The sequence below is a fragment of the Aulonocara sp. 'chitande type north' Nkhata Bay genome, linkage group LG3 (genome assembly GCF_057382095.1).
Source record: "Aulonocara sp. 'chitande type north' Nkhata Bay isolate Kocher_YH1m ecotype deep benthic linkage group LG3, A_spYH_male_GT1.1, whole genome shotgun sequence".
Classification (NCBI taxonomy): Eukaryota; Metazoa; Chordata; class Actinopteri; order Cichliformes; family Cichlidae; genus Aulonocara; species Aulonocara sp. 'chitande type north' Nkhata Bay.
The window spans coordinates 18145206-18171486 of record NC_141346.1 but is presented as its reverse complement, the minus strand read 5'-3'; the positions used below and the strand labels follow the sequence as shown (position 1 = coordinate 18171486).

At 41.6% G+C, this 26281-nt stretch overlaps 2 protein-coding genes across 2 annotated transcripts; one reads left to right on the top strand and one right to left on the bottom strand.

The window, feature by feature from the left end:
* Window positions 1-6758: 6758 nt before the first annotated feature.
* On the bottom strand, window positions 6759-10404 carry LOC147334305 (chymotrypsin-like protease CTRL-1). The gene is made up of 6 exons (XM_086286617.1): window positions 10347-10404; window positions 10009-10029; window positions 9511-9664; window positions 7870-8126; window positions 7668-7789; window positions 6759-7198 (listed from the first exon to the last, which is right to left on the bottom strand). Exons 1-6 carry the CDS (start codon window positions 10402-10404, stop codon window positions 6854-6856), a joined length of 957 nt encoding a protein of 318 aa, XP_086142743.1. The 3' UTR covers window positions 6759-6853.
* A 7296-nt stretch (window positions 10405-17700) lies between these two features.
* LOC147334304 (Fc receptor-like protein 5) lies at window positions 17701-24108 on the top strand. Its single transcript, XM_086286650.1, has 7 exons — window positions 17701-17863; window positions 18886-21203; window positions 21421-21456; window positions 21769-22032; window positions 22112-22357; window positions 22432-22572; window positions 22657-24108. The coding sequence occupies exons 2-7, from the start codon at window positions 21173-21175 to the stop codon at window positions 22761-22763; spliced, it is 825 nt and encodes a 274-aa protein (XP_086142776.1). The 5' UTR covers window positions 17701-17863; window positions 18886-21172; the 3' UTR covers window positions 22764-24108.
* Window positions 24109-26281: the final 2173 nt, after the last annotated feature.

The window sequence follows — 26281 nt, the reverse complement described above, 5'->3', positions numbered from 1 at the left end:
TTCCAGCTCCACTCGACCTTTGAAAGACTCATGCTGGTAGGCTTTGTAAGGACGATCTTCCCGGTAAAAGAAGCCATAATCATCTACTTTCAGGTCACTCTTGGTCCATGCTACCCGTAAGATGTTGCCTTCATGGGGACCCTGACAATCGAGAGTTGCATCCTCTCCAACCTCCACTTCTTTCTCATCTTGGACTAAAAGAAAGGAAAAGAATCCAGAAATACTGCACACCCCAAATTATAGTTGGATTAGTGTTGTTGCTTAGTGCATTACAATCATTCTGGACAGGCTCATATTTGCTACTTACAACCAGCACACTGTCACAGCCCCATTTTTCCATAATCCTGAACCTCATTTAAGTAAAACTTTGGGAAAATTTTGGAAATCTGCCAGTAGAAATGTTTAAAGGATGTACAAGGAGGTACACCTTTAATGTCCGCAAATCCTCTACGGAGAAAAAAACAGTGATTAAGAGGGACAGCCTAATTGAAAGTGTATTTATATTTCAGTTTGGTGTGATATATATTGGGACATTTATATATAAGAACTATTTCATGATATTTTGTATTATTGAATATTCCAATTTACCTTGTTTGTTATTTTCTTATTTATTGGAGCAACTGTGCGATCCATTTTCACAACCAGCAGCAAAGAGAGACACTGACTGTTGCATCTCGCCTGCTAAACCCTGGGTTGTTCCCTCTTGTCTGTGTGTTTTATATGTGTAAAGCAACCAATATAACCTTTGTTTGTACTCACTTGTTTGTATGGAATATTTTATGTGTTGTAACTTTTGCTGCCATGATGATGATGATGATGATGATGTAAATGGTAAATGGCCTGTATTTGTATAGCGCTTTTACTAGTCCCCCCTAAGGACCCCAAAGCGCTTTACACACCCAGTCATCCACCCATTCACACACACATTCACACACTGGTGGAGGCAAGCTACAGTTGTAGCCACAGCTGCCCTGGGGCAGGTTTCTCTTGGAAATGTGATCTTAACCTCAGCGAGACTTTCACCTGGATAAATAAAAGATAAATAATCCCAGAGGGGAAGAAAAAGAATGAAATGGCTTTAGTGGACGTGGAATTCTGTGGAAACTTTGTAACAGAGCTGTGAACGCTCCCGCCTCAAACACACCTCAGCTTCCAGCAGGGCCGTTCAGGGACATTTACAGGAAACTCGATCATATTTGCTTTGCAATAACTTTACTATCAAAAGGTAAACAAAGACGAAGTGGGTCACTACAAGAAGTCGAGTCACTCGGTTTGTGTGTTAGTTTTGCTTTATTTATTTTTTCTGCTGATTTATTCTTATTTATTTTCACTTTTAGTTATTGCTATGTTAGTAGAAGTTGTTGGTCTCTGGTTGCCTGAGGACTGTAAGTGTGGACGCAGCTTTAAGCTGGAGATAACAGACCTTTCACTATGTTGTAAATTTCAATAAGATTACGTTACCATTCGTGCCAAATTGGCATCAGTATCACCTTCAGACAACAACACGTCCGGCCCATGCCTAGAAATGGGCATCTTGCGATATGTGTGTTTGGATTTTCGTTTTGTAATTAACTACGTTGTGTTTTTCACTGATGATTGAGATGACTGTCTCCTCAGTTTGTCCACACTCTTGTAGGCGATTGGAAAAATATCTGTGAGTGCATCTTGTGAGGGCAGATAACTTTATTTATTTACTTATAATTTTTGACACTTCCCTTTCTCAGACTGCTGAAGATGATTTCTACCTCAGATTCTTAGTAGGACAGAGAGGTGGAGGGGAAGGATAGGGACAGGATGTGTTTACAAAACTGTTGGAGTCTTTTTTTTTTTTTACTCATTGTACTCTAGTACAATGGCAATAAAGGGCTATTCTATTCAATTCCATGAGGTGAAGCAAAAAGATCCACACACGTGGATCATTGTTATTACTGTAGAGTCTTTACCTTACAATTCAAAGTGCTTTGAGGCCACTTTGTTGTGGTTTTGTGATATATAAATGAAACTGACTTCAATTGTTTGGCTTCTATGTTTCTGTGAGTCGCTGCAGTCTTATCTTATCTCATCCTCTGGAATGTTGGTCAGTCGCTCTGCAGAGTCAGTTTTGTTTCTCCACATCTCAGTCCTGAACCATACTTTGTTGTAATCGAAGAGAGACCTACTGCACATTTACCCCCCATGAGCAACACTGATGAGACGTGAAACTATCTTTTTGTTTTTCCTTTCTAATCTGATGTTAAGGACTTTACTCTGCATCCTCTAAGTCTCACATTTTGACAGCCAGGAGTTTAAGATGCAAGTCAGCATTCCCAGTTTGATATGGTTCGTCCTTGAATTGTCAGTGGATGCCTGGATGTGTGAACTTTTGTAATAAACAAAAATCCTGTTGGCTGTGGTAGACTCTTGCATCTATAGATCTGATGCTTAGGTCCTGTTCTTCTCTGCCGTGATCAGAGCCTCTGTGCTGTCCCTTTAATCTGGCCTTTTTCTAACCACTGGTAGGATTTCTCGATGTTTTGTCCTCTGTTTGTCTGTCAGTGGTACATTAAATGATTTTGGATCCTCCTGTTTGGTCCCAGCATCTGTCTTCAGCTGTCAGAGGAACTCTGTCAGCTCATCTTGGAGTATCCGATGGATTCGTCACCAAATTGCAAAATCTGAATGAATTTTCATGACTTTTAAGTGTTTTGTGGGGATTTTTCCTAAGGATTATAAACTGGCTAAAACCCAGGACAGAAATAATATACCAGCTTCCATCGTCAGACGAAACTCCAAATACGTATCAGAGGATGACTCACGTCCAACTCAGGCCACAAAAACTGAACCCTCGACAGGGGAAAACAACACCACGCCGAACCTCCTCTGGGAATCCCAGCACAGAGAGAAGAAACTGACAGGTGGAACCGTGAAGCAGTGAGCTGGGTTTTTAAAAATGTGTCGCTGCTGCCTGATGTTGGGCCCACAGAGGAAGACGACTCACTCACTCTTCTTAACTTCCTTCCTAAAAATGTGGAAGGAGAGCAAAGACTCTTATTTATGACAGGAACAGAATAAACCACAGCAAACTGTTCCAGTTCTTCTTCTCTCTGGCTCTTGACGAAGGCAGTCGCATTTTCTCCCTCTCCCTTCCCTTATCCTTCCTGCTTGGCTTTCTCATGTCTCTGTCTTGTCTACTTTTCTCCCTCTACCCTGGAAGAGTCTCACAGTCTGTTCTCTAAAACCTAAAAAGGAATTATGGATTTGATCAACTGGTCCCTGAATGCAATTGACACCCTCTTCTTGACGAGAAGCCTGGGTTTGGGAGAGCCCATTGAAGACATCTATCTTTTTGGAACCATGATAACAGGGTTCTTGCTGATCAGCGCTGGCTAGGCCCAGGCTTATCGAAGAATAAAAAAAGCAGAAACAGCTGTTGGGCCTCCCTGCTGCTGCGGAGTCGGGGCGGTCTGCCTCTCCCCACCGCAGGGAAAAGGGTAACACCACCTGGGTCTGGGTGCAGTTCCCCCCTCCAGGGGCAAGGGTACCTAGACCCGGTTCCCCCAGGGATCAATAAAGTATTCTGATTCTGATTCGTAGAGTACGCTTGGGGAGTGTGATCGTGTGTACAGCGTCTCTTTATGTCTGTCTCCACGTTGGTTGAGTGTGGAGTGAGTGCATATGAGAGCATGAGGGTGGGAATGGATGTTTGTGTCTGTGTGTGCCTGTATGTTTGTATCTATATGTCAGGTTGGGTATCAGACGCCACCTCTCTGGGGACATCTCAGGCCGTCCAAAGTATGGAGACCTATCTCCCCCCACCACCACTTCCCCTGCCAGTGGCGGACTCCCTCAGACATCGGTGCGTTGGTGGTTCTTTGTGTCTGGGGGTGGGCGTCCAGGTACACACCGGCTCACTCCTTGGCGGCCGCTTATCGGGGCCTGGAGCCTGGGGCTCGCTCGGGCCACTTCGGAGGTGGGGTGCCCCCGGCCTCTCGGCCTGGGGCTCGGTCACTTAGGCACAGCTGGCTGCCGACGGAGCTCACGGGCGCGTCATTGCAACTCCCCCTGGCTACTGCTCCGCGGCTGCTGAGTGAGCCCTCATCTGGGACTCTCCTCAGCTCTTACTGGGACAGTGGCGCGGCTGCCCCTCTGTTGGTCTTCCTTGGTCTCTTGTGTTCTGGGGGCCTCTGGATGTCTGGAGTTTTGATCTCCTCCATACCTGCTTCATGCCCTGGAGGACGGGGCTGTGGCTCCCCCACACCCTCTAGCAGATTATTACATGAAGGAACCTTTTAAAAAAACAAGCGCGTCCATGCTCACAGGTGTACACACGGGTGATCACACCCACAAACTACACCCTTTTTGGCTCCTACCTCAAAGCACACTGTGTTCTGTTGATCTTATGTGCTGCACAATAATGTTTAATATTTAGTATTTACTGTCATATTCCCATATATCATTGTGATGTTGTTTATTCTATTACTCTTGTTCTCTTCTGCTTGTTTTCTTTTTTGTTTTTCAGCAGGTGACCCAGGTGATTGATATATGCATTTTTTTTTCTTTTTTCATTTTCTGCCCATTCTGTTGGTTTTTGTCTTTTGCCCTTCTCCCCCGTCCCTCTTCTCAGCTGTTTCTCTTTCCCTCTTTCTTTCTCCCCTTCTTTCTTCCAGTCAAGTCTGTCCCGTATTCAGCAAGTGAAAATAAAATAAACAATAAAAGGTGAATTAAATGGACCATTATGGCAAGGCTGGGATGGTCAATTTGCTAAAGTAAATCCGTTGGGCATCTTTCTTTGCCTTTAGACAATAATTCTGATGGCAAAAGAGCCAAACGGGACAGGCAAAAAAAAAAGAAAAAGAAAAAAGAAACAGCTGTTCAAATCCCCACAAGGCTGCCCGCTATGTTGATTGGAACGATGGATTAGTGAATTCCATCTCAACATAATGCTTTTCCTGACCAACATTAACAGTGACTGAATTACATGCTCATGTTGTACCAGTGAGACGGGAATATATCCCAATATACACATTAATGGGTTTTCTGTCACCTGATGACTAATGGCTGTACTAATATTGGCGCAGACCTCTTTCCAAAATGACTGGATAATAGCACATTCCCACAAGCAGTGGAACCTAGTGCCCACTCTGACCTTACACTTGAGACAGTTTGGAAATGTTCCCATATTATAATTACTATAAATATACATTTCATTTCATTTCATTTATTCATTTATAAAGCACATTTAATAACAACAGGGCGTTGACCAAAGTGCTGTACAACATAACAATTAAACAGTGGCATTAATAACAACAACAGATAAAAATTAAAAACAGATTAGGATAAAAGAATTGGTAACTCCCCTACAGTTTTGAAAGCCAGAGTAAAAAAATATGTTTTAAGATGCGATTTAAAAAGAGTAACAGTTGGGGCCTTTCTAATGTGGAGAGGTAGATTGTTCCACATTTTCGGTGCCACAACCGCAAATGCGCGATATCCTCTACCATTCTAGACTTATGTAAAGTAAGGAGTAGGTGATCACTTGATCGAAGGGCTCTAGAGGGCGTATACAGCTGCACAAGGTCAGACAAATAATCCGGTGCCTGGCCATTTAGCACTTTATAAGTTAAAAGTAAGATTTTTAATTTAATTCTAAAACGCACTGGAAGCCAATGAAGGGAAGCAAGCACCGGAGTAATATGTTGGTGTTTCGTCACACGAGTCAAAAGGCGAGCTGCAGCATTCTGTACAAGTTGGAGCCGGGCCAAGCTGGACTGACTGACACCCACATAAAGTGAATTGCAGTAACCCAGTTGAGATAAAAACAAACGCATGAATTGCTCATTCCAAGTTTCTATAGGATAGAAAAGATCTCACTTTGGATAGGAGCCTTAATTTAAAAAAGGACCGCTGGACAACTGAATTAATTTGTTTCTCAAATGTAAGTTTGCTATCCAAGAAAACCCCCAGGTTTTTTACATGCGTTTTAACAGCACATTTTAGGTTGCATAAGTCCAAATCTGGGGCATTGAAATTACCGCTTGGTCCAAAAATAATTACCTCTGTTTTATCCTCGTTGAAGGCAAGAAAATTTGAGGCCATCCAGGTTTTAACTTCGTCGGGACATTTGACTAACGATTCCATGGGCGTAGAGGTGTTTTTATTAAACCGAAGATAAATCTGGGTGTTATCGGCATATGAGTGAAAGCAGATGTTATGCTTCCTAAAGATTAGGCCTAGGGGCAACATATAGATTGAAAAAAGAATTGGGCCTAATACGGATCCCTGCGGGACACCACAAGTAAAAAGAGCTGGGGAAGAAATAAAATCATCAAGGCTCACGGAAAAAGTCCTCTTGGAGAGGTACGACCTAAACCATTCCAAGGGGATACCTTTGATACCACATTGCGCTAAACGGGAGATCAGAATGCTGTGGTCAACAGTATCAAAGGCTGCAGTTAAGTCTAGGAGCAGGAGCACAGCTGGGTCTCCTGAGTCAGTGATTAATAAAATATCATTAAGCATTTTTAAGAGGGCAGTTTCTGTGCTCTGGTGGGTTTTGAAGCCCGACTGGAACTTCTCAAAAATATTATGACTGTTTAGAAAGGATTGCAGATGCTCAAATACAATCCTTTCTAGAATTTTTTGACAGAAATGGTAGCTTGGAGACAGGTCTAAAATGAACAAGAACAGAATAATCAAGTACTGGCTGCACTACAGCGTGCTTGTATCCAGTTGGTTCTACTCCAGAGCTGAGACTGCTATTAAAAATAGTTAAAATCTGAGGGGCAGGATGATGTCTTTATGCTATTGCAAAGCTCTTCTACCTGGTTAAGACATGTTCTTCATGTTTGTATTAAACTTGAGTAAATGTGTTGATCTAGTTTCCAAAAGTTCCAGCAAACACATGGAGCAACACAACGAGAACACACAGAGAGGAGAAGTGAGTGAAGTGGATCAGGTTTTCCCCACTGCAAAACACACCCACACATGTCGGAGAAGTGGGAGGGGCAGTAGGAGGAGCAGTGGTTTGTAATGAACTGTGTGGGGAGGTGAAGGTAACAAAGCCTGGTGGTGTCCCTGTAACTGTGTCGCTGATCCATTTCTGGTACTGAGACACAGGAGTGTAGACTGAAGGAGATGCAGTACATCCAGGCACTGTGAAAACTCCACTCTGGAGCCAGACTGATTTACTCTGAGTCATGAGTGGCGCTCCAAGTTTATCCTGTGGAAAGACAGTGATGAAAGTTATTAGGACAGATACAGATGTGTAACTCTTAGAAGTTGACCTTTTTCACCTGAGAAAGTTTTAACTTTGTTGGTAGTTTTGTTGCAAACTGCTCAAATAAATTAAGGGAGTAGTTGATCATCACAGTATATCACAGTCAGTAAAACTTAATCGATGTCAGTCTGTCCAGTTAGGAAACATGAACCACTGTGAATCCATTTCAGCTGCTTTGGTGCAAATGAAAGTGACGATTCCACAGACAGAAAGTTTCAGACAGCTCTTTTAAAGGAATCAGTTTCATTAAATAAATTAGTTTTTTTTTTAAAGAAAAAAAGACCTTTGATTAAATATGAATATGAATATTTATAGACAACGACAGTAAAACAAGTAAACCAAAGTGTGACTAAAGATGAGATTATCTCAGTGACAGTCAACAACAGATTATAGTAAATAAAGTTGTGGTCACCCAACATGAATTCGTCTCTCTAGTACAGATGATGCTGTCTGGGATCCATGGAAATCTGGCTTTGCACACATCGTTTCCCACTACTGATACTTTTGCCTCCTGCAGGTTATATCTCAATGCCTCTGTTTGGAGAGAATTTAAACATCAAGCTTTTCTAAAGCAACATAATGCTGTAAAATCAAATAAATATTTTATGATTTACCAATGTCACCAAAGCCGATGGCCCAGCTGCTGGTCTCGTTGTTGAAAGTGCTGTTTTCTGAGGCCAAGCAGATTGGCTGAATGTAGTCTGTGAAATTCACAGGAGCCGACAACTTCAGAAGACAAATATTGTTCTCACGAGTCGACGAGTTGAATCCGGGATGGCAGGTGGCGTTTATCACGTTCAGCCTCACTTTATTTGGGTCTGGATCTAACACCCTGTTGCTGCCCAGCAAGACCACCATGCTACTGTAATCCCTTCACACACAACAGATATTTTTATTGTGCCTCATGTTGATCATTGTCACAGAGCAAAGCAGTCAATGTCACGAGTTTCCTTTTTCCTTTCAGCCCTTTGTCATGTGTGTGTGTGTGTGTGTGTGTGTGTGTGTGTGTGTGTGTGTGTGTGTGTGTGTGCGCTCAGGTGGTTGAACCTGCTGGCGCACTACATAAATGAGTAATTAACTCTGATGGTCAGATTCATCCATAACACTGAGTAAGTTTATATTTCAGGTGCTGCATGGAGATCTAGTGTTTGTAGAGGAGCAAGCTCAACAAACATCAGCAAACACACAAACTGTGTGTGATACTTTTTTAAAGCAGGAACTTTTTCCAACATGTCCGGATATGTAACTTATATCTTTATGATTCATTCATGAGTTTCTAAAATCAGATCTTGGATCAGTGATTGTGCTGCTGATAATTCTGTGTTTTTCAAAGGTTGCATGAAAGCATCAGATTAGTTCAGGTTAAACTGGTTAGTTTGCAGGACTGTGGTGAAGGTTACAGAGCTGCTCTGTGTTGGGCTGGTGCAGAGCGTGGTCAGTGTTAGAGTGCAGACACCAAAGTCAATTTATGCCAATCCTTAAGTTCTCTTTTGAATGCTGACATTACAGAGTGCAGGGTTTGGCTATCAGCCGCAGAGCTCATGTAACTCATGTAAATCTGTTTATATGTTTTTGAAGTGAGCAGCGACTGTGACGTGAGGTCAGCTGATCACAGCCTGCACACAAAGAAAACTCACAAAACAATTGACTGTGTGATTGAGTCTTTCCCAGCATGTGTTCGTTAATGAGCCTTACAGAGGTGCGTAGTTGTATTTATTAGCTGCAGGTTCCCCGTTTAAAAACGTTATGCTAAGCTAACCATCTTCTGACATGAATGGACAGAATGATCAATATTTTCATGTGACAGCATATCTTTGACAAATCAATGCTCCGAAAAAACAATGACTTGGATGTGTGGTGTAATTGCATTGTACAGTAGATGTTAATGCAGCCGGTCAGTGTAGTTAGGCTGATGGCAGCTAGAGGGCGAGACCAGTGTGTTTTTGTATAGAATGTTATGTTATGTGTGGGCAGAGCAAGAACAAGAAAATAAAGTGTGGTTATGAATCGTACAGCGTATAATTGAATAACACGACAGGATTAAATTAAATTAATGTGACATCTGGTTTGATTGTTGTGCAGACAACTCTGTACTTTGCAGTTCAGCAATTTGTGTAACTGCTGTTGTTTTTAAATGTTAAAAGAAGTGAGGAAATATTTAAAAAAAACCCATCTCTAGTGCATATAAATATTGCACTTCACCTTCATCATCATATTACTCCTCAACAAAGTGTAAACTTGCAGCAGTGACTCACGTTGGTACGGAGGATGCAACTGTCAGCACCCACTGGTCGGTGATCAGAGACCCTGCAGAATAAGTGTTTACAGCAGCGAACCAGGGCCAACTTCCTGGTGCAGCGTCACGAACTCCTGTGATGCTGCTGCTGTTCACAGCACTTCTGCCACATGCTGACAAGAGAAGAGAGAGCACAGCTAAACAGATCAGCCACCACATTAAAACCACTCAGAGAGATAACACTGATCAATGCTCTGCTGGGAGATCCTGAGCAGTGACATTCATGTGGCTGTTATTTTAACATTAGACTGTGGTTTACATGTGATCCACAAATGTTCCTCCTCTGTGTCAGAAAACTGGAAGATTTTACTGAACAAAATCACATCACAGTTTATAGAAAAACCAAAGTCAGCACACTCTGTCACTGAAACAAATGTGGACCTCACAGTTTTATATGTGCTCATTACTGTACAGCTGACAGAAGGAAGACAAGGTTCAAATGTCTTTGGATGCTTACTGGGCTGCTGTGAGTGACAACCTGGAAATGAGAAAACACAGACAAACCTGTTAAACCTGTGAAAGTAAGCACTGACTGCTTTCTTTGAACTTGAAGAACTGATCACACTAAACACAACACTTTTTAGGGGGAGGGGATTGTAGATCTTTAGGTCTAGTTTCTATATTTAAAACAGCTTTTAAGAAAATCTGCATCTTTTCTGAGACAAACTTCAACTTTTCATTGATGATGTTGATAATTTTGACATAAAACCTTTAAACATTAACCTACCAGTTCATCTTTAAGTGACATGTCTTTGCTTTATAGAAAGAGAACAACCAATCAAATCATTTTCTCACCTTTGCAGAAGAAAACGATCACCACAGTGAAGCAGCACACAAACTGTTGGAGAGCCATGGTTAACTGCACCTCTTTCAGGTCATCTTAGACTTTAAATATGTCAAATTTATGTCCAGCTCCGCCTGTTCCTAGCAGTCATCAGGGCCCCACCAAAGAATCCAGTCAGACTCGTTGGTCTTTGTGCTTTTTGACCACAGTTAAGCATGATGCACTTAAATTTGGGGCAGGTTCAGTTTTCAGTTCAGTTTTATTTATACAGCCCCAAATCAACAACAGTCACCTGCTACTGTAAGGTAGACCCTACAGTAGCAGGTGAAAGTCCCCACACAGCAGACTGCAATCAGACCTGATCAGTTTGTTACTGTCACTGACGGTGTCATATTTTTGGGATATGTCACGCACATTTTAAGGCACAGATGACACTTTGTAGGTTACAAATAATCCGGTTATTTGTCGGGCCTTTGGTACTCTTGGGGCCCGGTCGTCCCGGTTTCACCTCTGTCTACCTTCAGGCTTCTGGGGCGCCTCGCTGCAGCTTCAACACCCTCAGTATCACATATTTGCGACACTCTCTCACTCACACACACAATAAGAAGATTGTTGATTTATGTATTTCTCATTTTTGTGTCCCGCATGTCGTATCTTTGTTTTGGTTTTCGGTCTGTTACAGGTGCAGCAGTTGGCGATACATTTTATTTGCTTGTATCAGCGAGCCGTCAGACAGGTTTCTTTTTTGTCTTTCCTCTGGTTTGGTTTAGTGACCAGCCCACTCTGCTCACAGGATTTCTGCTCTTAGTGGGTTTAAGAACAGCAGGCTGGCTCTCACAACTGGATCTTCAGCACAGCAGGTGGGTGTCTGTGACTAACAGGCAGGTCAACAGCTAAAAGTGAACCGAGAGAAAGTTTAAACAGTGAAGCAGCCACCGCACTGACTGAGTAACATAACAATTTGATGAAGTATGACGAGGAGAGGTGCAGGTTACATACCACTAAAGAACAGCCACTTCTAGAGGAGGGAGGTACACACACACACACACACACACACACACACACACACACACACACACACACACACACACACACACACACACACACACACACACACACACCAAGAAGCAGGGAGGGAGGCAGATGAGTAAGAGAACAGCTGTTACAAAGACAACAAGCTGCAAAGGTGAGAAAATAAGAGTGAGACAGTATAATGGTGCTAACAGAGCTTCATTATGTTGCCTCATAAATGACTGTGTGACTGTGTAAATTCAGTGCCACACAGACATTACTTATCCACACAGGGAAAAGCAGGTGGTGGGTAACATAATATTCCAGAAACACGCTTTGCTGATCCGATCAGCTGTTCATAACACTTCCTACGTTAGAATAGATGTCATCGTGAACTATCAAGGCTATACACTCAAAATAAATTTCCTGTTATTTCGTGCAACTTTTTTGTATTTACAGTTTTGAGGGATAAGCCTCTTAAATTTCTCTAACTAGAAATATATATTAAAAAAACAAAAACGATTTTCAATGTTTTTGTAGTTTATTGCATTTTCTTGCAATTTATGTAATTTCTATGCACTTAATGCAGACATATTATTAAAGTTTGGGCTATAATGGTTGTATTGATGTATAGCAACTTGAAATGCTCCCAAAAATGGCTCCACAGCATGTAAAAATATAATATAAGCTCTGGCGGACTTGGTTCTATGGTAGCTCTTAAAGGGTTAATGTGTCATTATCACCTTTGTCCACCAGGTCCCTGCAGAGTTACTCACTTTCTCCTCCAATACTCCAAAGAAGGTTTGACTTGCAGTATAAGAGCCGTGTGAACTGTGTCCAAGAGTTTGTGTTTTAAAAAATTTATTCTGTGAAAAGTAAAACAATAATCTCCATGTTGTGTTCAGCTTCGCTGAAACACGCAGACACTGTCAGGCCAATAAAACAGGTCTAACAGCATTAGCCTACTTGTTGTTGACCATGTTCACACAGATGAGATTTCAAGAAAAAGATCATTCTGCAAGCTAACAAAAACTGTCAACTCCCATCATCAGATAGAAGGCTTACATAGAAAAAGTGCTGGTGTGAATGAGTGAATAAGGCGGGCGTGTAACGGGCTTTGAATGCTCAGATAGAGTAGGAAAGCATTACATAAGAACCAGTTTACTGGTTACTGATTAGTGTCGTCTCTGTTGCTTCTGACACAAAGCTCAGAGACAAACAAACCACAGATGGGAATCATTGTTATTACTGTAGAGTCTTTACCTCACAATATAAAGTGCTTTGAGGCCCCTGTTGTTGTTTTGTGATATATAAATAAAACTGAATTTGAGTTTGGCTTCTATGTTTCTGTGAGTCGCTGCAGCCTCGTTTATCTTATTGCGAACTCTGAAATGTTGGTCAGTCGCTCTGCAGTGTCAGTTTTGTTTCTCCACATCTCAGTCTAGAACCATACTTTGTTGGTACTGAAGAGAGGCCTACTGCACCTTTATCACTCATTAGCAACACTGATGAGACGATGAAAAACATGAACCCTTTTCAACAGAAATACCATTAAAGAATAAAAATGTAAGAATGCTCTTTCACTCACCTGTAGACCCAAGAACTAGAGACAAAAACAGGACTTGAAGAGTGTTCATCTGTAGACAGTGGAGGGAATATAGGCAGCATAATGCTAAAGGAGCGTTAAAGAGAACGTGAGATCACACTCATATTTAATGCTCTATAAGACAAAACACAAAGACAAAGCTGCTCACAGTGATAAACATGATATGATATAATGAAAAAACATTAGGAATATGACATACAGTTTAAATGATGTGTTTAAATGATTTTTGTAAACTTTGTAGTGTATCCACCAGGTGTCAGCAGAAGCCCAGAATCACCCACAGTCAGAGGAATGTAACTGCACTGAGTTGAATTAAGGATGGCTGTTTGCTATTGTTGTTATTCATTGTGAGGTTTTTACAGAGAAATGTAATTGTTTCACAAAGCAGTGATTGTGTTTTCATGTTGATTCCAAATGTAAGATTCACTAAAGAAAGAAAGATTTCACATCATCCTTCCCAGATGGATTTTTGGGCATTATGAGTTCAGATGTTCCTGTAATCTCTCCCAGCCACTTGGTTGTACGCTGTCCTAGCTTGCATCTTATGTGCTGGATAGTCTCTGTGACACCTTTACACAGCCTGCAGGGTCGTGTTGGCTTCTTTAGATCTGGTGCTCAGATGGACATTTTCTAGGCACTGATAGGATTTCTTCATGTTTTGTCCTCTGTCTGGGTGTCAGTGATTTTGGATCCTCCTTACCATGTGACACGCTGTCAGCTCATCTTGTAGTATCATCTTCCTGATTTATTCATTGACGCTGTGCCGATGGCTCCGATCTTATTCTTAGTGTTTTGTTTGCTGTATTTACAAAAATGGCACAAAATATGAAAAATAGAAATTCGTCAGGAGGTTGATGGCTATTGTTGTGTTTAGTTTTTTTATTCCATCCGTAGCTTTATCTAAAAATGAGGAAGAACAGTGCCAATGCTTTCTGTAACTGATGGGGCCTTCTCCATTTAGCTGTGACATCACTGAGAGGGTCGTGTCCCTAACAGGCCTGAGGTGTTCACACAGTTTCACTTGCCTGTTGTTAACGGTTGTGATGGGCTCATGTTGGTTAAATGAGTCATTCCTGTCACACCAAAGACGTGGGTACTAACCATTAAGGACTCTTTGAAATCAGCTGGGTGTCCCATCAGTAGTCAAAGCTGGCACATTTATATTTGAGCTTCATTCATTGTTTGTTTGCTGACCTTTCAAAGTGAAACTAAGATGTGCCCACTGTGTTTTTCTCCTGTGTGTTTGCTGCTTCAGGGCCGAGTCTACATGTGCCTCCTGAAGACTCCCTGAAACTGGGGAATTGTACAGGCTCCAGCCACAACTCTATCACCCTCCGCTAACTTGAACTGGACAACTGGATGAAAATGAATGTCTAATCAACTACAGACTGTTAACATTTGTTCATTTGTTCATGTATGACTGTGCCTTATATCAGTGTTGATAATTCCTTGTGGTATTTCTACTGAAATTCATTTTCATTTTTCATCCCATTAGACATTTAAAACTGAAATGTATTTGGATTTCTGTTCGCCAAAGAAAATCAGCAGTGTTGGCACGTTAGAGGGGGATGGTAGAGATGGGGTGAGATGGAGGCAGATGATCTGCTGTGGCGATCCCTAATGAGAGAAGAAGGAAGAAGTAGACGGGTTGTACTGATGCGTGCTCAGTCTTATTTATATACAAAGTTAGATCTCTTCTCCACTCTCTTGTTAACCAGCTGAAAAGCAGCTTTATACATCACAGCTTTATTTAACCTCCACTTCAGGGGCCTGGTTAGCTGGTATGATGCTGTTTAGCAAAAAGGAGACAAATACAAATATTTCAAAACAACAGAACAACAGAAACACAACTGATCAAGTTGTTGGTTTTATAGCAACAAAAGACCTCAGCTGAAACAGAAATCACAAAAGTAAAGAATAGACCTGCACATGTTTGACTCCTCTTGTTTTTATTTGTATCCAGTGCTGTGGGTGGTTAAGATTCCTGATTGTCTTAAACACTGACATGAAGACAAACGGCTTCTTAAGTAGATGTTTGCTGTGCTTGCATTACTTTCATTTCTGCAAGTGGTGAACATGAGTTCATGTTAATGAACAACTGGGTCACTCTCCAGGGACAGAATGGAAACAAAGACATGTGGACACAGTTCATTTTCAGGAGTCGGCTTGTTTCCGCAGCATTCATGAAAGATAACCACAGTCCTGTTCCGCTCTTTGTTTCGCATCAGGAAATGGTTGTTGCATCTCTGAAACATTAATACACGTGCAAGCAAAGTACAACCAAGTCTGGAAGTAGGGATGTTGGCACTGTTGGAGCTATTTGTTCTTTATTTTTATTACTTTGAAATTAGTTAAAGTTTGTTGTTAGTTTACTTATATTTTGGGGTTTATTTACAAGTTTATTTGTAGGTTAATATTTGTTTCAATGTTTTGTTTGTTTGATGTTACCTTGTTACATTAGTCAGTAAGAGCTGCAGGGCCATTTTGCTTCTATAAATAAAGAGACTGGTGTAGGACCAGCATGCACTGGGGTGGGCCTGCGTACGAAATATTATCTCAGTGCAGCAGTGGTTTGTGGATTTTTAATTGTGGGATGTTTGGTTGGTCGAACAAAAGGAATTGCCACTACAGGCACTTTACCTTGTTTGTTACTGTTCTAATTTATTGGAGCAACTGTGCTCACATACTTTCCTCTGGGATTAATAAACTATCCTTTATTAATCGTGTAGGGACATTCCTCTCTGCATTTAACCCATTCACTCAGTGAAGCAGTGCGCAGCCACCAATCCAGCGCTCAGGGCGCAGTGTCTAGAGACAGTACCTTGCTCAGGGGTACCTCTGGGCAGCTCAGTGGATTCAAACCCCGGACCTTTCCGATCATAAAATTAATGAAGTATTCTGATTCGGATTTCTCTAGAGAGATGGCAGGTCTCTCTTGGAAATGTGATCTTAACCCCAGTGACACTTTCACCTGGATAAATAAAAGATAATAAATAATTTAATAATCCCAGAGTAGAAGAAAAAGAATGAAATGGCTTTAGTGGATGTGGAATTCTGTGGAAACTTAATCTGCTGCACAGTTGCTTTATGTGAATGTGCAGGATGAACAGGAGCCAGTAGTCTCACAGCTACATCCTGTAAACTAACTCACAGTTATTAGCTCTGTTTGTGGACCAGAGAGAAAAATCTGCATTTCATTGAAACCAGCTTTCTGTAACAGAGCATCAAACACACTCCTGCATCCAGCACCAAGTCAGGGACATTTACAGGAAAGTTGATCATATCTGCTTGGAAAGGTCATATTTGTTTTGCAAAGTTTTACTATCAAAAGGCAAAGAAGGAAGGAGTGGCTCACTACAAGAAGTCGAGTCATTTGTTTTGTGTGTGTGTTTTCTTTTCTTCTTGTTTTTTTTTCTGATTTTTTCTTATTTATTTTCACGTTAGCAGAAGTTGGAAGATGTGGCCAACTTTTGCTCTCTGGTCGCCTCAGCGCCGTGTGGACGCAGCTTTAAGCTGTATGTTGGAGCTATTTGTTTTTTATTTGTATTACTTTGAAATTTATTAAAGTTTGTTGTTAGTTTACTTATATTTTGGGTTTATTTACAAGTTTTATTTGTAGGTTAATATTTGTTTCAATGTTTTTTTTGTTTGATGTTACCTTGTTACATTAGTCAGTAAGAGCTGCAGGGCCATTTTGCTTCTATAAATAAAGAGACTGGTATAGGACCAGCATGTCCTGGGGTCGGCCTGCGTACGAAATATTATCTCAGTGCAGCAGTGGTTTGTGGATTTTTAATTGTGGGATGTTTAGTTTATCAAACAAAAGGAATTGCCACTACACTGCAGATAACAGTGCCTCTACTATGTTGTAAATTTTGAGAAGATTACGTGTGCCAAATTGGTGTCAGTATCACCTTCAGACAACACCAGACACATTGTATGAAAATTAATTTAAATATAAAGCAACCAGTACCAGCTGCCAGATCTCTGCTCTGTGTGCTGGATTCCTGGATTCCCAGAATCTTGGCAGGGAGTTGGTGTTTCTTCGGGTTCCTTATCAAGGCACAGGTCAGACTTGAGTCATCATGTGACACGTCTTTGAAGTTTCGTTTTGTAACCGACTGCTTTGTGTTCTTCACTAATAACTGAAACAACTTTGGCATCTGGGAGTGCATCTTGTGAGGACATACTGACTTTATGAAGTAGTTCAGCTATTTGTTTGTAATTTTGTGACACTTCCTTTCCTCAAACTGCTGCAGACGATGCATATGTCGGATTCTTAGTAGTTTAGATAGATGGAGGGAGAGGATATCTTTACAAAGTTTTTTTCCAACCAATCTAATTCCTGTACAGTGACAATAACGGGCTTTCTTGATGTTTTGTCCTCGTCTGTGTGACAATGGTACATTAGCTACATGATTTCGGATCCTCCTCTCTTTCTGTCCCCAGGTGTCAGAGGCACTCGGCTCATCTTGGAGTGTAGTTTCACATCGTCACGTGTTTTCAGGCCAACACGTTCTCACTCCCAAAGTGTAATAGTGTAATAGTGTAATAGTTAACGCTACTTGTTTGCCCGACACTGCATGAGTCACGTGACAGTACAACAATCAAAACAAAAGAAAGGAGGCGGAGGAACAAACTGCGGCGGCTCTGTGACTTGTGAAAGCAGCGGTTCTTGCACACACGGTCGGGTCTCCTCTTCGATGACATCGCATCTAAAGTGTCGATCTCATTGCTCTCGTATTGATCCGTATCTGTACAAGAGTTGGTATCGACATTGCATATATGGATCCTGCACGCACCAATACGTACTTTCTTTAAGCGATTGAGCTGGAATCACTTAAACTACAGGAATGTGGCTCATATCTGTTTTCTTTTTCTTTTTGATGATTTGGACTTCACTATCAAAAGGTAAACAAATAGGAACTGGTTGATATATGCGTGTGTGTTTTTTTTTTATTATTATTTATTTTTGCGCCATCCTTGCAGTTGGAGGATGCGGTCCACTTTCGGCTTCTGTTCTGCTCGCTTCATGTGTGGACGCAGATATTAGCTGTCGGTAACAGACCTGCCAGTTCATCATCATCATCGGTGAGGAACGACTGTTTTCGTAAACTTTGCTGAAATATTTACGAAATGCTTCAGCAAAGTTTACGAAATTCAGCAGATCTGCGTGTTTTCGTAACTTTCTCAAAGTTTACGAAAACATTCGTCAAACACGATAAATGAACATGAATGAAAAATGAATTTAAACATGCAGGTAACGAGTGTAACCTGCGGTAGGTCTGCGCTCTGTGCTCGGATTCCCAGAATGTGTTTTCACCTGTTGCTGAGTCATCCTGTCACACGTCTTTGGAGTTTCGCTTTGTGATTCACTACTTTGTGGTTTTCAGCGTTGAATTGTTGATTGAAACGACACTCGTGTGACGGACGAAAATATCTTGGAGTTCATCAAGTGAGGGCAGATAATTTTATTTATTCATTTATAATTTTGTGACACTTGTCTTTCTCAGATTGCTGCAGATGATGTATACCTCAGCGTCTTAGTAGCAGACTATTTACATGTGTGAACTGATCACACATTTACATATATTATATTTTCACTCTTGGTTATGTGCGTTTCAGCTGGATTATTAGAATATGATCAACATGGTCTGTTATTGTTTGAAATTAATACAAGTTATAAGTTGTCTCTCTGGGTTAGCCTCATTTTATGATTTAGGTTTTGTCCCATTCCAGCCCTGTGCAAGCACAAATGTTTGGCTAGAGTTTAAATTACTTTCTGCAGATCTGCGTGATTTCAGTCTCACCTGGATGTTGGATGTGTCTGTGTGTCCACTCATCACATATGAAACACTTTGACCTTTTTGGGTTTTTCCCTGTAGTTTTCTTTGAGCTGAAGCACTAATGACTGTTCTTCTGTTGTGGTTTAGATCTGGATGAGGTGATCACAGTGAAGCATGGAGAGGACGTCACTCTCCAGTGTTGGGGTTTTACAGATGCTCCCATCGAGCTGCTGGAGTGGAGCAGACCTGAGCTGACAGACTACGTGTGGTACTACAGAGAGCAGCGCTCCTATGAAAAATATCAGCATCTGTCTTACAAAGGCCGGGTGAAGCTGAGAGACCCGGACATGAAGAATGGAGACGTTTCAGTGATTCTGAAGGAAGTCACCTTCAATGATGCGGGCAGATATGAGTGTTTTGTCGGAACGAGGAGAACAAGAAACAAGCGGAGCTCCATCAATGTCTGGGTGGAACAGACTACTAAAGATACCTCGGGTGGAGGAAACACTGAGAGAGAAAACAGGGATGTTGGAGGGAACATGGAGAGAGAAAAGTGGGGTGTTGGACAGATAGCAGCCATAGTGATTACAGTGATTGTAGCAACTGCATTGATTTTAATGATTGGGGTGGTTGTAGCTGTGGGGGTAGAGCAGGTTCCCTACTAATGGGAGGGTTGGTGTGGTTTGATCCCTGTCTGCTCCAGTCTGCATCCTAAATATTTTCAGGGAAGATACTTAGCCCAAGTTGCTCTCAGATGCAGTCATTGGAGTCTAAATGTTAGACAGAAAGCTCTTACACAGAAAAAGTGCTGGTGTGAATGTTTGAATGAGGCAAGTTGTGTAGAAAAGCGTTACATAAGAACCAGTTTACTGTTTAATGTTTAATGTTTAATGTCGTCTGTTGCTTCTAACACAAAGACCAGCAGACAAACAAACCCATGAGGATCTCCTGCAGAGCGATGAAGCTAGAAACGAGCTGCACTGAAATGTCACCTGATTCTTGAGTCTGTTGTTACTGTTACAGTTTGAGTTGATGGTACAGTCCCCGAAGAGTAAATGAATACAGTGAAAAACACAATATAACTACAGCACAGCTAAAATGCATTTTTTTTATTAAAATAAATAAATATTTCTTTTAAAAACGAATGTTTTGTAGACACATTTGAGCTGCTGCAAAAACAGCTAATGTGGCTCATGTGTTTTTTTCCTCTTTGTTAATAATGGTACAAACACTATGTGCTGTATTTGTCACTGAACACTTTACAACTTGATGAGATAAAATATTTTCTAAGAAGTTAATCCAACAAAGGTGTGTATGTGTGACCTTTTGACCTTTAGAATAGAATTCAACTTTATTGTCATTGCACATGTCACAAATACAAGGCAACTAAATGCAGTTATTACATTTTCAACTTCACCATGAAGGTAAATCACTGACAGAATAAGAATTTTTGTTCAACTTTATTCCAACTCGATTCAAAATCAGGGCCGATCTTTATCTCTGTCAGATCCACAGTCAAATCCATAGAAACTGAGTTGTTACATTTAAAGTCACGTTCAAATTTGAAGCATTTGGAATAAAAGAAAACGTGATTTACAGACATAACATAAACATTTTTTAATGGCTCAACCAGTGCAGGTCACAGAAAGTCTCTGTCATACTGTGGAAACTCTGTTACTCAGCCTTCATTCAATCACTGCGTCCAGCTGACTGACAAGATTCATATCCTGGGCTGACTCAGAACCAGAGCTGTTAAACTTGTATGTGTCACATGAGCGTAACTTTAAACAGTATTGTGTCCTCCTGTTCTTTGTTCAGAGTTTAGTTGTTTCTCCTGTGTTTAACATGGCTTTGCCCACTGTAGTGTGTGGTTGTGTGATGGAGTACACAGGTTAATTTGAAGGTCAGACTGCAGACCGACGTCCTGAACAGCAGTGATCTAATTCGTCGTGTTTGAGCGCCATCTGGTGGTGAATCTGGTAATTGTAAAAGGATGACGTGACTTCTCATGAGCATTGTAGTGTGGCTGATGGATGTTAAGCTGAACTCCCCATTGGTTGTTAGACATTTTTTCCAATTCCATTTTGTATGCTGGCAGGCTTGGTTAGTCTGTGGAGCTGCAGAGGCACAGAGAAGTATGGATCTGGCTGTAGCTGAAGGAAAAACTGAGGTTTGGGAGGAGTAAAGCTGTGGAACAAGATTTTCGGTGTCTGTTGGTTCCTAGATTTTATTTTTTACGCCCTTCTTTGTTGTTTTTTGCTCATGACCTAATTTTAAAAAATGTGTTTACTGACATGTTTCAGCCATATAAACTTTTTTTCTCTTAATGATGAGAGGTGGAAACTACAGAACTACCTCCCTGTAAGAGAGGAAGGAGGAGGAGGGTCTCGCTTGATGCTAGTGTGGACCGATCAAAGTTCAGTAGCACCTGCAGATGGAGAAAGTTTCTTCACTTTGGCTGCTCTGTAAGTATGCTGTGATGTTTTTTGGTTTCTGAAAAGGATTAAAAAGAAAGGACTCTCACTGTGTTGCTTCACAAACATCCAGTTTGTGAAGACAAAAAGAGAAAAAAAAACCACTTCCTGTTTTCTGCTTCTTCAGTCTGTAGATCGACCAGACTGATGGCGTTGCTGCTTTTTTCCTGAATGTGAAGCTTTAAACTAACCTGTTATTTCTCTTTAGTTTCAACCTCACTGCTGATCTGCACAACAAACCAAGGTCAGTAACCTTCTCCTGTCACAGTTTAAACCTGATATCAGCTACACCGTAATAGAAGCTCTGAGCATTTTTTATATTGTGGCATGATATTATAGTTATTGCACTAAGCTATCCAGGAGCCTGCTGAAAGTTCATTGATGCTACCAAAAGCATAAAGGAAGTATGTTCACCTGAAGAAACGTTTCTAACTTTCTTGGAGGTTCACATTAAAAAAAAAACTGATCAGCTTTGACTGAGCTCACAAAGTTCCCCACAGCAGGTCTGCTTTGGACCTCAGTGCTGGCTTGTACTTAATATGCATCTTCCTCACAGCTCGTCTGACTGTGAGTCCCAGCAGCTCTCAGTTCTTTAAAGGAGACTTTGTGTCTCTGAGCTGTGAGGAGGACGACAGCTCTGCTGGATGGACTCTGAGGAGAAACACAAGCAGAGACACCGGAGCTGAGTGTGGAGATGAGTGGGGAAGATCAGCTGGTTCTTCCTGTAACATCAGCTACATCGACCCACTGGACAGTGGAGTTTACTGGTGTGAGTCCAGAGAGGGTCCCATCAGTAACATGGTTAACCTGACAGTCACTGGTAAGCTGAGTGTGTGGAGTTAGTGTTGATGAAGCTGTGTGTAAATGGATGAAATGCTGTAGTTTGTCTCTGTGTTGAGGTGGATCAGTGATCCTGCAGAGTCCTGTCCTCCCTGTGATGGAGGGAGATGACGTCACTCTGCTCTGTAAAACAAAGACCACTCCCTCCAACCTCCCAGCTGCTTTCTATAAAGATGGCTCCCTCATCAGGAAGCAGCCTACAGGTCACATGACCATCCAGCATGTTTCCAGGTCTGATGAAGGCCTCTACAAGTGTGACATCAGCGGTCATGGAGAGTCTCCATCCAGCTGGATCACTGTCACAGGTGAGGAGCTTCACTCTGATTTCACCTCTTACTTCATCCACATATTCACTGAACAGGTGGGATTCTCTCTGCAGGCAAACCTACAAACACAACCCTTGCCCATGAACCCTCCTCCCCCCACCTTGTGTCCAGGGTTTCCCTCCACCTGGTGGTGTTCTGTCCATACTTCATCTCCACTCTGCTCATGGTGTCTTTATATCGATGGAGAGCCACAGGTAACACTCTTAGCCTCTTCAGTTATTTATCAAGCTCAGTTCTTTTTGACTCTTTATACAAATCTCTGATTACACATGTGACAGGAAGTGACCTTATCCCTGTGGTAACAGCACCACCCACCCAAGCTAGGGAGAGACTGGCTGAAGACTGTGATGACATTGTTGGCGTGATCACTGAGCATCACTTCTGAGTTCCTGTTTAATCTGTCAGATTGTGGTCATCACATCTCTGTGATTGAACAACGTGCGACGCCGCAGATTTAAACTGGAATATTATGCTTTGATGAATAAATAAATACATGAAGAAAACATGGACCAGTCAAAGACTGAACGGTAGTAATGGAAGTTTAATGGATTTAAAGCACTTACATGTAATCATTCTCCTGTCAAAAGATTCAAACATTGTGTAATAAAACATGTGACGGTGTGAGAAACACCTGCACCTCTGCAGTCTGCTCACATGTTCCTGTTAAACAGGAAACTGAACGACTACAGTGCTGTGGAACATCTGTTAACCACAGGCTAAAAGACTGGTGGTCCTGCAAGAACACCGCCCACTGCTACCTTTCATCTGCAAACACACACTGACTGCAGGATGGGCATTTAGAAACTCTGGCTCAGTTTATATCAGTGAGACCGGCAGTTAAAACTGAACCTGGTGTTGTGTGCTATGAACTTAAATTAAATTACAATCCACGATTCTGTTCAGACCTTTTCTTAGTTGGTTTCTTTATGATTATAATCTCAGGTTTTTGTTACCTTTTCCAATGAAGTTTCTGCTGGTAGTTTATCTTTAATTCTTTGAGTTCCAGTTTATTCTGTCTCCTCTATATTCTCCTGTATTTTAATGCTAATCTTGGTCTTTTTGTTCCCTTCTTACATTGCTTCCTGTTTTACTTTGATACCCTTTTGTTTCTTGTATTTGATTTCACATCTTTGATTACCCTTATTAGCCTTTGTGTACTTATAGCTTCAGTCTTCCTTTTTCGCTTGTGTCTTACTGTTTCTTCAGTGCCTTTTGGGGTTTGTGTCCTCGACATCAAATTTGTTTACTTACCTTTTAAATGTTCATTCTGATGGTTTTTCACACTGTAGATTGTAGATCTTCAAAATGAAGTGTACTGTTTGAGATTTGATGTTCTGTTTGTAACCCTCACAAGGTTATCCACTGCTGCTCATTACATGTTTTTCATGGATGTGTGGTTAAGTAATGAGCTCCCAAACAATGTGGCAGAGAGGTGGTTTGTGCTTCTACATTAAATCCTGGTGCACATGTCTGACAGTGTGCGCACTTACTGCTCTGATGTAGATAGATAATTGTGTTGTTGATTATCCAGTGCAGACCTTCTGTAGTTTATGTAGCATCAGATGAAAATGCTGAAACAGCCATGAAAGACTTCACTGACGCCATCAGCAAACTGCAAAGACTCTATCCAGAGGCCTTTGCTCTTGTCGGGTTTTAATTACTGCAGTGTTTGATCTATGCATCTATCAGAATGTTTGTAGTTTGCACTAAAAACTGACCATCAGGTCGCAGCAAACATTAAAAACACATGCATAGATTTCAGTTTCTAATGATTTATGGTGTTCTTTGCATGCTTTATGGTGTAGGCACCTGTCAGTCACAACTACTCATGCTGTCCTCGGTGCACGCCTTCGTTTCTTCCTCTGTGAAAAGTTTGGGTGTCATCCTCGACAGTACTCTGTCTTTCAATTCACACATTAATAATGCCACTCGGTCTGCATATTTTCAATTGTGCACCATTAATCAGCTCCGTCCTTTTCTCACTCCACATGCCACTGCCATTCTTGTTCATAGCCGTGTTACTTCCCGGATCGATTACTGTCATTCACTTATTTTTTGGTCTTACTCAAAAATCCATCCACAAGCTCTAACGCGTCCAGAACACTGCTGCTCGTATCATCACCAGGACTCCTTCTATCCACCACATCAATACTGTCCTGCAGCAGCTTCATTGGCTCCTGGTCAAATATTGTATCAATTTCAAAATACTCGTGTACACATTTAAGGCTATTCATCATCTGTCTCCTCCATATGTCTCTGACCTGGTTCAGATCACCAGCCCATCTTGGTGTCTTAGATCCTCTTCTTCTCTTTCTCTCTCTGTCCCCTCTACCCGTCTTGCCACCAAGGGGATCGTAGCTCAATAGTTGGCAGTTTGTCTTATAATCAGAAGGTTGCCGGTTCAAGCCCCGGCTTGGACAGTCTCAGTCGTTGTGTCCTTGGGCAAGACACTTCACCCATTGCCTACTGGTGGTGGTCAGAGGGCCTGGTGGTGCCAGTGTCCGACGGAAAAATTAGGAGGACTTGGAGAGTGTTCATCTGTGACAGGAGGCTGTAGACAGTGGAGTGATTATAGGAAGCATTAAGCTTTCACACGAATCAGAGAGGGGGCAGGAAGTAGATGGTTAAACAGAAAGTAAAACATTAGGCTTGTGACATACAGTTTAGATGATGTCACTTCTCTTGGGGATTTTACAGGAATTCGAGCTGCTTCTGAGAAAAGGTCAGAGCAATGTAACTGCACTGAGTGAAGATCAGGATGGTTGTGTTTGTTATTCATTGTGAAGTTTTCACAGTGAAATGTAATTGTTTCACAAAGCAGTGATTGTGTATTCAGGTTGATTCCACATGTAAGATTCACCAAAGAAGCAAAGATTTCACATCATCCGTTCCAGATGGATTTTTGGGGATCCATCTCCCAGCCACTTGGTTGTACGCTGTCCTAGCTTGCATCTCATGTGCTGGATAGTCTTTGTGACACCTTTACACAGCCTGCAGGGTCGTGTTGGCTTCTATAGATCTGGTGCTCAGGGCCTCTGTGCTGTCTTTTAGGAATGGCCTTTTTCTAGACACTAGTAAGATTTCTTCATGTTTTATCCTCTGTCTGTGTGTCAGTGATAGATTACATGATTTTGGATCCTCCTTCTGACACTCTGTCAGCTCATCTTGGAGTAACATCTTAATGATTTATTCATTGACGCTGTGATGATGGCTCCTTGTCTTATTCCTAGTGTTGGGCTCGCTGTATTTACAAAAATAGCAACAAAAAAAAAAAAGGGGGGGGGGGGGGGTGCGCGAGTGTTTTAATCATCTGTAGCTTTATCTAAAAATGAGAAGGAATAGTGACAATGCTTTTGTAACTGATGGTGGCCTCTCTGTTTGTCTGTGGCATAACAGAGGGTCGTGTCCCTAACAGGCCTGAGGTGTTCACACAGTTTCACTTGTCTGTTGTTAACGGTTGTGATGAGCTCATGTTGGTAAAATGAGTCATTCCTGTCACACCAAAGAAGTGGGTACTAACCATTAAGGACCCTTTGGAATCAGCTGGGTGTCCCACAACAGTGTCCAAGCTGGCACATTTATATTTGAGCTTCATTCATTGTTTGTTTGCTGACCTTTCAAAGTGAAAGTGAAACCAAGATGTGCCCACTGTGTTTTTCTCCTGTGTGTTTGCTGCTTCAGGGCCGAGTCTACATGTGCCTCCTGAAGACTCCCTGAAACTGTGAGTTGTCTTCACTGTGGTGAAAAATCTTTTTCATCACTTTCCTTTCCTCCTATTCTTGCTTTGTTCTTTTGGCCCTTTCACCTTTACCCCTCCACGGTTCCGCATCAGCATCAAGCACACCTGTGGTTCATTGCCCCGAAAAGAGTACCCCTCTATTTTCCTCCTCACGCACACAAAGT

Coding starts and splice junctions, on each gene's coding strand:
- LOC147334305 (XM_086286617.1), bottom strand. CDS start 10,404: ATGGCTCTCCAACAGTTTGTGTGCTGCTTCACTGTGGTGATCGTTTTC. Junction 8,127..9,510: donor GTTGCATCCTCCGTACCAAC/GTGAGTCACTGC, acceptor TTGTGTGTGAAG/GGATTACAGTAGCATGGTGG. Junction 7,790..7,869: donor CATCGGCTTTGGTGACATTG/GTAAATCATAAA, acceptor CTCTCCAAACAG/AGGCATTGAGATATAACCTG.
- LOC147334304 (XM_086286650.1), top strand. CDS start 21,173: ATGGAGAAAGTTTCTTCACTTTGGCTGCTCT. Junction 21,204..21,420: donor TTCTTCACTTTGGCTGCTCT/GTAAGTATGCTG, acceptor ATTTCTCTTTAG/TTTCAACCTCACTGCTGATC. Junction 21,457..21,768: donor GATCTGCACAACAAACCAAG/GTCAGTAACCTT, acceptor TCTTCCTCACAG/CTCGTCTGACTGTGAGTCCC.